Raw genomic sequence first — 15,514 nt, 5'->3', positions numbered from 1 at the left:
CGAGAGAGACGGGAAGAGTGAGAAGAGACGAGAGAGACGGGAAGAGTGAGAAGAGACGAGAGAGACGGGAAGAGTGAGAAGAGACGAGAGAGACGGGAAGAGTGAGAAGAGACGAGAGAGACGGGAAGAGTGAGAAGAGACGAGAGAGACGGGAAGAGTGAGAAGAGACGAGAGAGACGGGAAGAGTGAGAAGAGACGAGAGAGACGGGAAGAGTGAGAAGAGAGGAGAGAGACGGGAAGAGTGAGAAGAGAGGAGAGAGACGGGAAGAGTGAGAAGAGAGGAGAGAGACGAGAAGAGTGAGAAGAGAGGAGAGAGACGGGAAGAGGGAGAAGAGACGAGAGAGACGGGAAGAGGGAGAAGAGACGAGAGAGACGGGAAGAGGGAGAAGAGACGAGAGAGACGGGAAGAGTGAGAAGAGACGAGAGAGACGGGAAGAGTGAGAAGTGACGAGAAGAGTGAGAAGAGACGAGAGAGACGAGAAGAGACGAGAGAGACGAGAAGAGTGAGAAGAGACAAGAGAGACGAGAAGAGTGAGAAGAGACAGGAGAGACGAGAAGAGTGAGAAGAGACGAGAGAGACGAGAAGAGTGAGAAGAGACGAGAGAGACGGGAAGGGGAGGAATGAAAAGAGGGAGAACTGGTGATGGGAAAAAAAGATGACAGGAAAAGGAAGAGGACAAACAGTTATAGGGATAGAAGGAAAGGGAAAAGGAGAGATGGGAAAAGGATTGGGAGGCGATAGGAAAAGGCAGGGTGACTTGGGAGAGAACAACCTGCTCGCGCTGCGTTCTGGCCACATCTTGTGCGTCTGTTCCATCAGCTGAAGAGAAAAAGGAGGAAGAAAATGGCAGTGACAGAAGTCGAGAGTCCAGAAGGTGAAGCGATAAAACATTCCCTCCACCGATCCCCACAATAAATCTCCAACAACAGGGTGTAACAGTGAGTGCAGCTCTGGATGTGACAGGATGTAATAGTGAGTGCAGCTCTGGAGGTGACAGGATGTAATAGTGAGTGCAGCTCTGGAGGTGACAGGATGTAATAGTGAGTGCAGCTCTGGAGGTGACAGGTGTAATAGCGAGTGCAGCTCTGGAGGTGACAGGTGTAATAGCGAGTGCAGCTCTGGAGGTGACAGGTGTAATAGCGAGTGCAGCTCTGGAGGTGACAGGTGTAATAGCGAGTGCAGCTCTGGAGGTGACAGGTGTAATAGCGAGTGCAGCTCTGAAGGTGACAGGTGTAATAGCGAGTGCAGCTCTGGAGGTGACAGGTGTAATAGCGAGTGCAGCTCTGGAGGTGACAGGTGTAATAGCGAGTGCAGCTCTGGAGGTGACAGGTGTAATAGCGAGTGCAGCTCTGGAGGTGACAGGTGTAATAGCGAGTGCAGCTCTGGAGGTGACAGGTGTAATAGCGAGTGCAGCTCTGGAGGTGACAGGTGTAATAGCGAGTGCAGCTCTGGAGGTGACAGGTGTAATAGCGAGTGCAGCTCTGGAGGTGACAGGTGTAATAGCGAGTGCAGCTCTGAAGGTGACAGGTGTAATAGCGAGTGCAGCTCTGGAGGTGACAGGTGTAATAGCGAGTGCAGCTCTGAAGGTGACAGGTGTAATAGCGAGTGCAGCTCTGGAGGTGACAGGTGTAATAGTGAGTGCAGCTCTGGAGGTGACAGGTGTAATAGCGAGTGCAGCTCTGGAGGTGACAGGTGTAATAGCGAGTGCAGCTCTGAAGGTGACAGGTGTAATAGTGAGTGCAGCTCTGGAGGAGACAGGTGTAATAGTGAGTGCAGCTCTGGAGGTGACAGGTGTAATAGCGAGTGCAGCTCTGGAGGTGACAGGTGTAATAGCGAGTGCAGCTCTGGAGGTGACAGGTGTAATAGCGAGTGCAGCTCTGGAGGTGACAGGTGTAATAGCGAGTGCAGCTCTGAAGGTGACAGGTGTAATAGCGAGTGCAGCTCTGAAGGTGACAGGTGTAATAGCGAGTGCAGCTCTGAAGGTGACAGGTGTAATAGCGAGTGCAGCTCTGGAGGTGACAGGTGTAATAGCGAGTGCAGCTCTGGAGGTGACAGGTGTAATAGTGAGTGCAGCTCTGGATGTGACAGGTGTAATAGTGAGTGCAGCTCTGGAGGTGACAGGTGTAATAGTGAGTGCAGCTGTGGATGTGACAGGTGTAATAGTGAGTGCAGCTGTGGATGTGACAGGTGTAATAGTGAGTGCAGCTCTAGAGGTGACAGGTGTAATAGTGAGTGCAGCTCTGGAGGTGTCAGGTGTAATAGCGAGTGCAGCTCTGGAGGTGACAGGTGTAATAGTGAGTGCAGCTCTGGATGTGACAGGTGTAATAGCGAGTGCAGCTCTGGAGGTGACAGGTGTAATAGCGAGTGCAGCTCTGGAGGTGACAGGTGTAATAGTGAGTGCAGCTCTGGAGGTGTCAGGTGTAATAGTGAGTGCAGCTCTGGAGGTGTCAGGTGTAATAGCGAGTGCAGCTCTGGAGGTGACAGGTGTAATAGTGAGTGCAGCTCTGGAGGTGACAGGTGTAATAGCGAGTGCAGCTCTGGAGGTGACAGGTGTAATAGCGAGTGCAGCTCTGGAGGTGACAGGTGTAATAGTGAGTGCAGCTCTGGAGGTGTCAGGTGTAATAGTGAGTGCAGCTCTGGATGTGACAGGTGTAATAGTGAGTGCAGCTCTGGAGGTGACAGGTGTAATAGTGAGTGCAGCTCTGGAGGTGACAGGTGTAATAGCGAGTGCAGCTCTGGAGGTGACAGGTGTAATAGCGAGTGCAGCTCTGGAGGTGACAGGTGTAATAGCGAGTGCAGCTCTAGAGGTGACAGGTGTAATAGTGAGTGCAGCTCTGGAGGTGTCAGGTGTAATAGTGAGTGCAGCTCTGGAGGTGTCAGGTGTAATAGCGAGTGCAGCTCTGGAGGTGACAGGTGTAATAGTGAGTGCAGCTCTGGAGGTGACAGGTGTAATAGTGAGTGCAGCTCTGGAGGTGACAGGATGTAATAGTGAGTGCAGCTCTGGAGGTGACAGGTGTAATAGTGAGTGCAGCTCTGGAGGTGTCAGGTGTAATAGCGAGTGCAGCTCTGGAGGTGACAGGTGTAATAGTGAGTGCAGCTCTGGAGGTGACAGGTGTAATAGTGAGTGCAGCTCTGGAGGTGACAGGATGTAATAGTGAGTGCAGCTCTGGAGGTGACCCCTCATTATCCCGGGGCTCTTCACTCACTCTTGCTCTTTGCAGGGGGGCTTGGTCTCTGTGTGGGGGGCGCAGACTTTTTGGGCTTCTCCTCCCAGTCTTCTTCCCAATCTTTCTTGATCTTTTCCTCCTGAGCTGCAATTCTATAAAAACAAAGGATCAACTGATCGACTGCTCCGCCCCCTGTACCCCGGGGGGGGGGGGGGGGGTCCTGGGTGATTAACTACAGGGGGGGGGGGACTCCAGGGGTGGGGGGGGGGACGCACATCTCCATCTCCTTGCGGTATCTCTCCTCCTCTTCCGCCATTTTCTGTGAAATTTCCATCTTTCTCCTGCAGGAGAATAACAGTCCTGTATATTACACTGTATATAGTCCTGTATATTACACTGTATATAGTCCTGTATATTACACTGTATATAGTCCTGTATATTACACTGTATATAGTGCTGTATATTACACTGTATATAGTGCTGTATATTACACTGTACATAGTCCTGTATATTACACTGTATATAGCGCTGTATATTACACTGTATATAGTCCTGTATATTACACTGTATACAGTCCTGTATATTACACTGTATATAGTCCTGTATATTACACTGTATATAGTCCTGTATATTACACTGTATATAGTCCTGTATATTACACTGTATATAGTGCTGTATATTACACTGTATATAGCCCTGTATATTACACTGTATATAGCGCTGTATATTACACTGTATATAGTCCTGTATATTACACTGTATATAGCCCTGTATATTACACTGTATGCGGTCCTGTATATTACACTGTATATAGTCCTGTATATTACACTGTATATAGTCCTGTATATTACACTGTATATAGCGCTGTATATTACACTGTATATAGTCCTGTATATTACACTGTATATAGTCCTGTATATTACACTGTATGCAGTGCTGTATATTACACTGTATATAGTCCTGTATATTACACTGTATATAGTCCTGTATATTACACTGTATGCAGTGCTGTATATTACACTGTATATAGTCCTGTATATTACACTGTATATAGTCCTGTATATTACACTGTATGCAGTGCTGTATATTACACTGTATATAGTGCTGTATATTACACTGTATATAGTCCTGTATATTACACTGTATATAGCGCTGTATATTACACTGTATATAGTCCTGTATATTACACTGTATATAGTCCTGTATATTACACTGTATGCAGTGCTGTATATTACACTGTATATAGTCCTGTATATTACACTGTATATAGTCCTGTATATTACACTGTATGCAGTGCTGTATATTACACTGTATATAGTGCTGTATATTACACTGTATATAGCCCTGTATATTACACTGTATATAGTCCTGTATATTACACTGTATATAGTCCTGTATATTACACTGTATATAGCCCTGTATATTACACTGTATATAGCCCTGTATATTACACTGTATATAGCCCTGTATATTACACTGTATATAGTCCTGTATATTACACTGTATATAGTCCTGTATATTACACTGTATACAGTCCTGTATATTACACTGTATATAGTCCTGTATATTACACTGTATATAGTCCTGTATATTACACTGTATATAGTCCTGTATATTACACTGTATGCGGTCCTGTATATTACACTGTATATAGTGCTGTATATTACACTGTATATAGCCCTGTATATTACACTGTATGCAGTCCTGTATATTACACTGTATATAGTGCTGTATATTACACTGTATACAGCCCTGTATATTACACTGTATGCGGTCCTGTATATTACACTGTATATAGTCCTGTATATTACACTGTATATAGCCCTGTATATTACACTGTATATAGTCCTGTATATTACACTGTATATAGTGCTGTATATTACACTGTATATAGTCCTGTATATTACACTGTATGCAGTCCTGTATATTACACTGTATGCAGTCCTGTATATTACACTGTATATAGTGCTGTATATTACACTGTATGCGGTCCTGTATATTACACTGTATGCGGTCCTGTATATTACACTGTATATAGTCCTGTATATTACACTGTATATAGCCCTGTATATTACACTGTATATAGTCCTGTATATTACACTGTATATAGTCCTGTATATTACACTGTATGCAGTCCTGTATATTACACTGTATGCAGTCCTGTATATTACACTGTATATAGTCCTGTATATTACACTGTATATAGTCCTGTATATTACACTGTATGCAGTCCTGTATATTACACTGTATATAGTCCTGTATATTACACTGTATACAGTCCTGTATATTACACTGTATACAGTCCTGTATATTACACTGTATACAGCCCTGTATATTACACTGTATATAGCCCTGTATATTACACTGTATATAGCCCTGTATATTACACTGTATATAGTCCTGTATATTACACTGTATACAGTCCTGTATATTACACTGTATATAGTCCTGTATATTACACTGTATACAGCCCTGTATATTACACTGTATATAGCCCTGTATATTACACTGTATATAGCCCTGTATATTACACTGTATATAGTCCTGTATATTACACTGTATATAGCCCTGTATATTACACTGTATATAGTCCTGTATATTACACTGTATATAGTCCTGTATATTACACTGTACGCAGTCCTGTATATTACACTGTATACAGTCCTGTATATTACACTGTATACAGTCCTGTATATTACACTGTATATAGTCCTGTATATTACACTGTATATAGCCCTGTATATTACACTGTATATAGTCCTGTATATTACACTGTACGCAGTCCTGTATATTACACTGTATATAGTCCTGTATATTACACTGTATACAGCCCTGTATATTACACTGTACACAGCCCTGTATATTACACTGTATATAGTCCTGTATATTACACTGTACGCAGTCCTGTATATTACACTGTATACAGTCCTGTATATTACACTGTATACAGTCCTGTATATTACACTGTATATAGTCCTGTATATTACACTGTATATAGCCCTGTATATTACACTGTATATAGCCCTGTATATTACACTGTATATAGCCCTGTATATTACACTGTATATAGTCCTGTATATTACACTGTATATAGTCCTGTATATTACACTGTATACAGCCCTGTATATTACACTGTATATAGTCCTGTATATTACACTGTATACAGCCCTGTATATTACACTGTATATAGTCCTGTATATTACACTGTATATAGTCCTGTATATTACACTGTATGCGGTCCTGTATATTACACTGTATGCGGTCCTGTATATTACACTGTATATAGTGCTGTATATTACACTGTATACAGCCCTGTATATTACACTGTATGCGGTCCTGTATATTACACTGTATATAGTCCTGTATATTACACTGTATATAGCCCTGTATATTACACTGTATATAGCCCTGTATATTACACTGTATATAGTCCTGTATATTACACTGTATATAGCCCTGTATATTACACTCTATATAGCCCTGTATATTACACTGTATGCGGTCCTGTATATTACACTGTATATAGTCCTGTATATTACACTGTATATAGTCCTGTATACTACACTGTATGCGGTCCTGTATATTACACTGTATATAGTCCTGTATATTACACTGTATATAGTCCTGTATATTACACTGTATGCGGTCCTGTATATTACACTGTATATAGTGCTGTATATTACACTGTATGCGATCCTGTATATTACACTGTATGCAGTGCTGTATATTACACTGTATATAGTCCTGTATATTACACTGTATATAGTCCTGTATATTACACTGTATATAGTCCTGTATATTACACTGTATGCGGTCCTGTATATTACACTGTATATAGTGCTGTATATTACACTGTATGCGGTCCTGTATATTACACTGTATGCGGTCCTGTATATTACACTGTATGCAGTGCTGTATATTACACTGTATATAGTCCTGTATATTACACTGTATGCGGTCCTGTATATTACACTGTATGCAGTGCTGTATATTACACTGTATGCGGTCCTGTATATTACACTGTATATAGTCCTGTATATTACACTGTATGCGGTCCTGTATATTACACTGTATGCAGTGCTGTATATTACACTGTATGCGGTCCTGTATATTACACTGTATATAGTGCTGTATATTACACTGTATATAGCCCTGTATATTACACTGTATGCGGTGCTGTATATTACACTGTATATAGTCCTGTATATTACACTGTATATAGTGCTGTATATTACACTGTATATAGCCCTGTATATTACACTGTATGCGGTGCTGTATATTACACTGTATATAGCCCTGTATATTACACTGTATATAGCCCTGTATATTACACTGTATATAGTCCTGTATATTACACTGTATATAGCCCTGTATATTACACTCTATATAGCCCTGTATATTACACTGTATGCGGTCCTGTATATTACACTGTATATAGTGCTGTATATTACACTGTATGCGGTCCTGTATATTACACTGTATATAGTCCTGTATATTACACTGTATACAGTCCTGTATATTACACTGTATATAGTCCTGTATATTACACTGTATATAGCCCTGTATATTACACTGTATGCGGTGCTGTATATTACACTGTATATAGTCCTGTATATTACACTGTATATAGTCCTGTATATTACACTGTATATAGCCCTGTATATTACACTGTATATAGTCCTGTATATTACACTGTATGCGGTCCTGTATATTACACTGTATATAGTGCTGTATATTACACTGTATGCAGTGCTGTATATTATACTCGCGGTATTTGGACACTCACTGCTTCTCCTTCTCTTGCTGCTCTTTCAGGATCTTGTTGGTCTCCATGGCGAGTTTCTTCTGGCGCAGCAGGTCCTGGCGCTCCAGTTCTCTGCGCCGCTGCTCCATCATCTTCTCATCCTCCGTCATGAAGAGCTCACGACCCTGCGGGTGACAAGTGTCATCAGTGACCCTGGAAGACGCGGAGAAGATCCATCACCACCCCCAACACGCAACCCGTCACCCACGAAACTGAACCAGGACACGTCCCTGGCCACTTTCAAGGAAGGCCCGTCAGCCCCGAAACTGAACCAGGACACGTCCCTGGCCACTTTCAAGGAAGGCCCGTCAGCCCCGAAACTCAACCAGGACACGTCCCTGGCCACTTTCAAGGAAGACCCGTCAGCCCCGAAACTCAACCAGGACACGTCCCTGGCCACTTTCAAGGAAGGCCCGTCAGCCCCGAAACTCAACCAGGACACGTCCCTGGCCACTTTCAAGGAAGGCCCGTCAGCCCCGAAACTCAACCAGGACACGTCCCTGGCCACTTTCAAGGAAGGCCCGTCAGCCCCGAAACTCAACCAGGACACGTCCCTGGCCACTTTCAAGGAAGGCCCGTCAGCCCCGAAACTCAACCAGGACACGTCCCTGGCCACTTTCAAGGAAGGCCCGTCAGCCCCGAAACTCAACCAGGACACGTCCCTGGCCACTTTCAAGGAAGGCCCGTCAGCCCCGAAACTCAACCAGGACACGTCCCTGGCCACTTTCAAGGAAGGCCCGTCAGCCCCGAAACTCAACCAGGACACGTCCCTGGCCACTTTCAAGGAAGGCCCGTCAGCCCCGAAACTCAACCAGGACACGTCCCTGGCCACTTTCAAGGAAGGCCCGTCAGCCCCGAAACTCAACCAGGACACGTCCCTGGCCACTTTCAAGGAAGGCCCGTCAGCCCCGAAACTCAACCAGGACACGTCCCTGGCCACTTTCAAGGAAGGCCCGTCAGCCCCGAAACTCAAGGAAGGCCCGTCAGCCCCGAAACTCAAGGAAGGCCCGTCAGCCCCGAAACTCAAGGAAGGCCCGTCAGCCCCGAAACTCAAGGAAGGCCCGTCAGCCCCGAAACTCAAGGAAGGCCCGTCAGCCCCGAAACTCAAGGAAGGCCCGTCAGCCCCGAAACTCAAGGAAGGCCCGTCAGCCCCGAAACTCAAGGAAGGCCCGTCAGCCCCGAAACTCAAGGAAGGCCCGTCAGCCCCGAAACTCAAGGAAGGCCCGTCAGCCCCGAAACTCAAGGAAGGCCCGTCAGCCCCGAAACTCAAGGAAGGCCCGTCAGCCCCGAAACTCAAGGAAGGCCCGTCAGCCCCGAAACTCAAGGAAGGCCCGTCAGCCCCGAAACTCAAGGAAGGCCCGTCAGCCCCGAAACTCAAGGAAGGCCCGTCAGCCCCGAAACTCAAGGAAGGCCCGTCAGCCCCGAAACTCAAGGAAGGCCCGTCAGCCCCGAAACTCAAGGAAGGCCCGTCAGCCCCGAAACTCAAGGAAGGCCCGTCAGCCCCGAAACTCAAGGAAGGCCCGTCAGCCCCGAAACTCAAGGAAGGCCCGTCAGCCCCGAAACTCAAGGAAGGCCCGTCAGCCCCGAAACTCAAGGAAGGCCCGTCAGCCCCGAAACTCAAGGAAGGCCCGTCAGCCCCGAAACTCAAGGAAGACCCGTCAGCCCCGAAACTCAAGGAAGACCCGTCAGCCCCGAAACTCAAGGAAGACCCGTCAGCCCCGAAACTCAAGGAAGACCCGTCAGCCCCGAAACTCAAGGAAGACCCGTCAGCCCCGAAACTCAAGGAAGACCCGTCAGCCCCGAAACTCAAGGAAGACCCGTCAGCCCCGAAACTCAAGGAAGACCCGTCAGCCCCGAAACTCAAGGAAGACCCGTCAGCCCCGAAACTCAAGGAAGACCCGTCAGCCCCGAAACTCAAGGAAGACCCGTCAGCCCCGAAACTCAAGGAAGACCCGTCAGCCCAACGCCCAACAAAGACCCGTCACCCCCAACGCCCAACAAAGACCCGTCACCCCCAACGCCCAACAAAGACCCGTCACCCCCAACGCCCAACAAAGACCCGTCACCCCCAACGCCCAACAAAGACCCGTCACCCCGAACGCCCAACAAAGACCCGTCACCCCCAACGCCCAACAAAAACCCGACACCCCAACACCCAACAAAGACCCGTCACCCCCAACGAAGACCCGTCACCCCCAACGAAGACTCGTCACCCCCAACGAAGACCCGTCACCCCCAACGAAGACCCGTCACCCCCAACGAAGACCCGTCACCCCCAACGAAGACCCGTCACACCCAACGAAGACCCGTCTCACCCAACACAAGACAAATACGTCAGCCCCAACTTGTGACAAAGAATGGTCAGCACCAACGCGCAACAAATACCCGTCAGCCTGAACTCACGACAAGCCAGCACCAACTTACAAGACGGCTCATACATTGGCACTCACCGCTGCAGTCAGTATGCTCAGCGTCAGGGTCCGGCTGCTCTTTAACACTTTCACTGCCTGAAGAGAGAAAAAAACACTGAGGATATACAGAGATTCTACACACTAATAAAACCAGTGCAGTGTGGTCTGTGCATGGGAAGGGGGTGTGCTCTGTGCATGGGAAGGGGGTGTGCAAGCTGCTGCAAGATGCTTTGGTAACCCAGTATTATCCCAAACAAACAGTGTCACCAGCAAAGCCCCCCACACCATCACACCCAACAGTGTCACCAGCAGAGCCCCCCACACCATCACACCCAACAGTGTCACCAGCACAGCCCCCCCACACCATCACACCCAACAGTGTCACCAGCACAGCCCCCCCACACCATCACACCCAACAGTGTCACCAGCACAGCCCCCCACACCATCACACCCACCAGTGTCACCAGCAATGCCCCCCCACACCATCACACCCACCAGTGTCACCAGCACAGCCCCCACAACATCACCCCCAACAGTGTCACCAGTACAGCCCCCCACACCATCACACCCAACAGTGTCACCAGCACAGCCCCCCACACCATCACACCCAACAGTGTCACCAGCACAGCCCCCCCACACCATCACACCCAACAGTGTCACCAGCAAAGCCCCCCACACCATCACACCCAACAGTGTCACCAGCACAGCCCCCCACACCATCACCCCCAACAGAGTCACCAGCAAAGCCCCCCAAACCATCACACCCAACAGTGTCACCAGCAAAGCACACCACACCCTCATCAGCAGGCGTCACAGTGGACCCAGCCATGTAGAGTCCATTCCTTCATCTTCTCTGTTGGTTGGAACCAAAGATCTCATCATATTTGGACTCCTCAGACAAAGCCCAGACTTCCCCTGGTGTAAGGTCCATTCCTGGTGTCTCTGGTGCTTGGTGCTTAGCAGCGGTTTCCTATCAGTGATGTTGTAGAGATGTGTCTGCTGCTGGACCTCTGTGCGGCAGTGACCTGCTCTCTAATCCCACCTCCTCCGCTGCAGCAGCAGAGGCGACTCTTCCTCCTCCTCGTCCGTAGAAGCAGAGGCGACTCTTCCTCCTCCTCGTCCGTAGAAGCAGAGGCGACTCTTCCTCCTCCTCGTCCGTAGAAGCAGAGGCGACTCTTCCTCCTCCTCGTCCGTAGAAGCAGAGGCGACTCTTCCTCCTCCTCGTCCGTAGAAGCAGAGGCGACTCTTCCTCCTCCTCCTCCTTCGCAGCAGAGGTGACTTTTCCTCCTCCTTTGCAGCAGCAGAGGTGACTCTCTTCCTCCTCAGCCGCAGCAGAGGTGACTCTTCCTTTCTCCTCAGCAGAGGTGGCCCTTCCTCCTCCTCCACAGCAGAGGCGACTCTCTCTTCCTCCTTCGCAGCAGCAGAGGCAACTCGCTGTTCCTCCTCCGCAGCAGCAGAGACGACTCTTCCTCCTCTGCCGCAGCAGAGACGACTCTTCCTCCTCCTCCGCCGCAGCAGCTAAGGCAACTCCTCCTCCACAGCAGCAGAGGCAACTCTTCCCCCCCCCTCACTGCAGCAGCAGAGTCAACTCTTCTTCCTCCGCCACAGCAGCAGAGGCGACTCTTCCTTCTCCGCCGCAGCAGCAGCGGCAACTCTTCCTCCCCCCAACTGCAGCAGCAGCAGAGGTGACTCTTGGTCTTCCTTTCCTGGGGCGCTCCTCATGTCAGGCAGTTTCTTTGTAACACTTCATGGATTTTGGAGACACTTTCAAAGTTTTTCCAAGTTTTTGGCCTGACCTTCATGTTTTAGAGTAATAGTGGCCGCTGGTTTGTTGTTACTTAGCTGCTATTTTCTGGCTATAATACAAGTTCTTCCAGTCTCTTCAGTAGGATCAGCCGTGTATCCCCCTGACTCCTGCACAACTGATGCCCCGACCTCATCTATAGGGCAAGAAATCCCACTTATTACCCCTGACAGGGCACCTGTGATGTGAGAACCTCTCCAGGTGACTACCTCTTGTATCTCACCAAGAGAAGCCAAGACTGTGCAGAGCAGTGATCACAGCGCAAGGACCCGGAATCACATTGCAAGGACCTGGAATCGCAGCGCAAGGACCCGGAATCGCAGCGCAAGGACCCGGAATCGCAGCGCAAGGACCTGGAATATAAGAGATTCTCCGGGGTCTCACACTGGTAAGTACATGCAGTCCCCGGGTTACGTGCAGGATAGGTTCTATATGTTTGTTCTTAAGTCGAATCTGGACATCTGGGTGGAGAACTGGACCTTGATGAATTAGATCCGGACGGAGAAGTAGATAAAATGGATCTTCTAGAGCTAGAAAACCAAGTCTCCTTTGTGATTACAAATAACTTTGTTGGTTCCGGACGCACTTTCTGCATAACCCGGGCTGTGGCGTTGTGGGACATTCACCCAGAAATCCTTGGGGTCCCCATGTGCTCCCGTGTTGTGTTCCCCCCATTTCTTTGTTAGTAGATGACACTTCCGGACTCAGAGCCCATTCAGTGGGATCCAGATGAGTCCAACTTAAAGAGTCAGCTTTTAGATTCTCCCATCCCTTTAAGGGGCGGCACATTTCTCTTGGCCCATGTGAAGGTCTTGTGATTTGGTTCCTCCTGGTCTTTGGCCACCCTGGGGGTGTTGGCCGAGAAGATCCGTACGTGTGACTTCTCCAGTGTTTTGTCTCCCAGACTGCCCGCAGTTCTCTGTAGTTCGAGGACTTCTCTTTGGTTCTTATGGACCCTGGAAGTTTTACCCCGGGAGTTCTGGTCCCAGAAGAATCCAACTTTGTGATGTTCTTGTGAGATTGTGACACAAGTGAGGTGCCCGCAGCCCCATGGCGCCTCCTATACTGACCCTTCTCATCCTCTTGGCCGGTGGAAGGAACGCGCTCCGAGTCTTACCCGACTCCTAGGAATTTTTTTGGTCTTTTCTGGTTTTAAATCTGATTCCTGAATATTTATGACCCGTCCTGCTGGTCGTAGAGTATCCAGAGGCGGCTCCGAGCCTTCTAGTTCCAGAAGTGACTGAGCTCCAAGCAGAATAGTTTCCCTTCTTCATTTTCGCACCAATTCTATCATCACCTTCGTAAAGGTTCTTGGGGCCGACGAGATTCCAAAAGGGAGGGCCCTAAATGGTGGGTGAGAGTGAGTGATGGTGGGTGAGAGCAGGTGATGGTGGGTGAGAGCGCGGGTGATGGTGGGTGAGAGCGCGGGTGAGGGTGGGTGAAGGTTAGTGATTGATGGTGGGCAAGAGCGGGTGATGGTGGGGGATGGTGGATGATAGTGTGTAATTGATGCCGGGTGAGGGTGGGCGATAGCGGGTGATACCGGGTGATAGTGGATGATAGTGGGTGATTGATGGCGGGTGAGGGTGGGTGATAGTGGGTGATTGATGGTGGGTGATGGCGGGTGGTTAGTGATTGATGGTGGGTGATAGCGGGTGAGGGTGGGTGATAGTGGATGATAGTGGGTGATTGATGGCGGGTTAGGGTGGGTGATAGTGGGTGATTGATGGTGGGTGAGGGCAGGTGATTGATGGTGGTTAGTGATTGATGGTGGGTGATAGTGGGTGATTGATGGTGGGTGAGGGTGGGTGATAGTGGGTGAGGACGGGTGATTGATGGTGGGTGAGGGCGGGTGAGAGCGGGTGGTTAGTGATTGATGGTGGGTGAGGGCGGGTGATCGTGGGTGATTGAAGGCGGGTGATGGTTAGTGATTGATGGTGGGTGATAGTGGTTGAGGGCGGGTGATGGTTAGTGATTGAGGGCGGGTGATGGTGGGTGACCTTCCCTCTTGGGCGTTTTCTTGCAGACCTCTCATCCCTGAGGTCCATTGTGCACATTACAAGATCTTTCCCCTGACCAATAGGAACTGAGGCCACGTTAGATTTTAGGTTTATCATGTGGGATTCCCAGGATCGTTTAACCCCTTCCTGAGGCGGCACAGTTTTTTAGTTCTGCCCCGGCTCATCTCCAAGTGATTGTGTCATCGTTTCCTCCTGACACTTTGGACTTCGTGTTTGGTGAAACATTTTCTGATTATTTATGATATTTGGTGTAAATTCAGAAAAAAGTCTTGAATTTTCGAAATTCTAAAAGTTCTACTTTTTCCACATGAGTCATAATGGTAAAATACTTGATAAGTGACATTCACCGGTGTCTGCTCCATGAGGACTCGGCTTTTCAGGCCTCCCCTCATTTCTGTAGGAGCTTCTGGGGGTTTGCACTTCTGGGGGACCCCATTATACAAACTGCACCCCTCAACCTACGTAACACAACTTTCATGAAGTTTTTAACCCTTTAATTGTTTTACAGGGGAATAAGAAAAAAATCAGATGCAATTTTGAAATTCCTTTTTTTTGGGCCGAATGAAAGGGTTTTTCAAAAAATGTAAAAATTTCTCAGTGGATAAAATGCCAAAACGCTGCACAAGGTTTGCTCCCCGATGTCTCCCGAGTCTAACAATCTGTGGTAGTGGCTGCTCTCCGGGGAAGGGGGGATGGGCAGGCCTCACCGGGGAGGAAGGGGGGCGCACAGGCCGGGGCATGGGGGGGGCAGCGCCATTCACTGCAGATTATACATCCTCACTGTTTATTGGCTTATACAATCTTTATATTTTTGGCAATTTGGTCACATTATCCTCGAATAATAAAAGGGATCCGGAATTCTTTAGAAAGCGATAACCTTCTCTCCGGTTCCTTCCTGTAGAAGAAGACCCTTTCGCTTTTTCTCAGCCTTCCGGCCTCCGTATAATTCATCTTAGGCCGTAGCACGGCGGGCACACGGCAGCGCGGGGAGAGGAGGAGGAGGTGAGCGCAGCGCAACCCCGCCCCTCTCCTTAGCGATGTGTGGCCGTGGCGCCGTAATACGAGAAAAAATAGGGCATGTCCCATCTTTTCCCGGGCTACGGAGTACGGTGCCGCACATGTGCTGCACCATACCGCTCCCGTAGGGCGCCGCGAGCCCATAGAAGTGTATGGGGGACGTATATCGGCCGTATATACGTCCCCCATACTGTAGTGTGAATGTAGCCTTATACAGATTTTATCTCAGCCGCATAATCTAAGGATTCCAGAACCGATGTACGAGGAGAACAAGTATCCGGTGCTGGGT

At 48.4% G+C, this 15,514-nt stretch overlaps 1 protein-coding gene across 1 annotated transcript in view; it reads right to left on the bottom strand.

Annotated features, from left to right (window-relative positions):
* LOC140111357 (harmonin-like) overlaps positions 1 to 15,514 on the bottom strand; it is a gene marked incomplete at its 5' end in the record, with an annotated part of 48,783 nt that overhangs the window by 21,141 nt on the left and 12,128 nt on the right. The window contains 4 exons of the mRNA XM_072132367.1: positions 3,208 to 3,320; positions 3,444 to 3,509; positions 7,955 to 8,097; positions 10,423 to 10,479. Of these exons, the coding sequence (XP_071988468.1) occupies positions 3,208 to 3,320; positions 3,444 to 3,509; positions 7,955 to 8,097; positions 10,423 to 10,479 (379 nt within the window). The remainder of the gene's footprint in view (positions 1 to 3,207; positions 3,321 to 3,443; positions 3,510 to 7,954; positions 8,098 to 10,422; positions 10,480 to 15,514) is intronic.

The sequence above is a fragment of the Engystomops pustulosus genome, unplaced genomic scaffold (genome assembly GCF_040894005.1).
Source record: "Engystomops pustulosus unplaced genomic scaffold, aEngPut4.maternal MAT_SCAFFOLD_434, whole genome shotgun sequence".
Classification (NCBI taxonomy): domain Eukaryota; kingdom Metazoa; phylum Chordata; class Amphibia; order Anura; family Leptodactylidae; genus Engystomops; species Engystomops pustulosus.
This window is presented reverse-complemented; position numbering and strand designations above follow the sequence as displayed.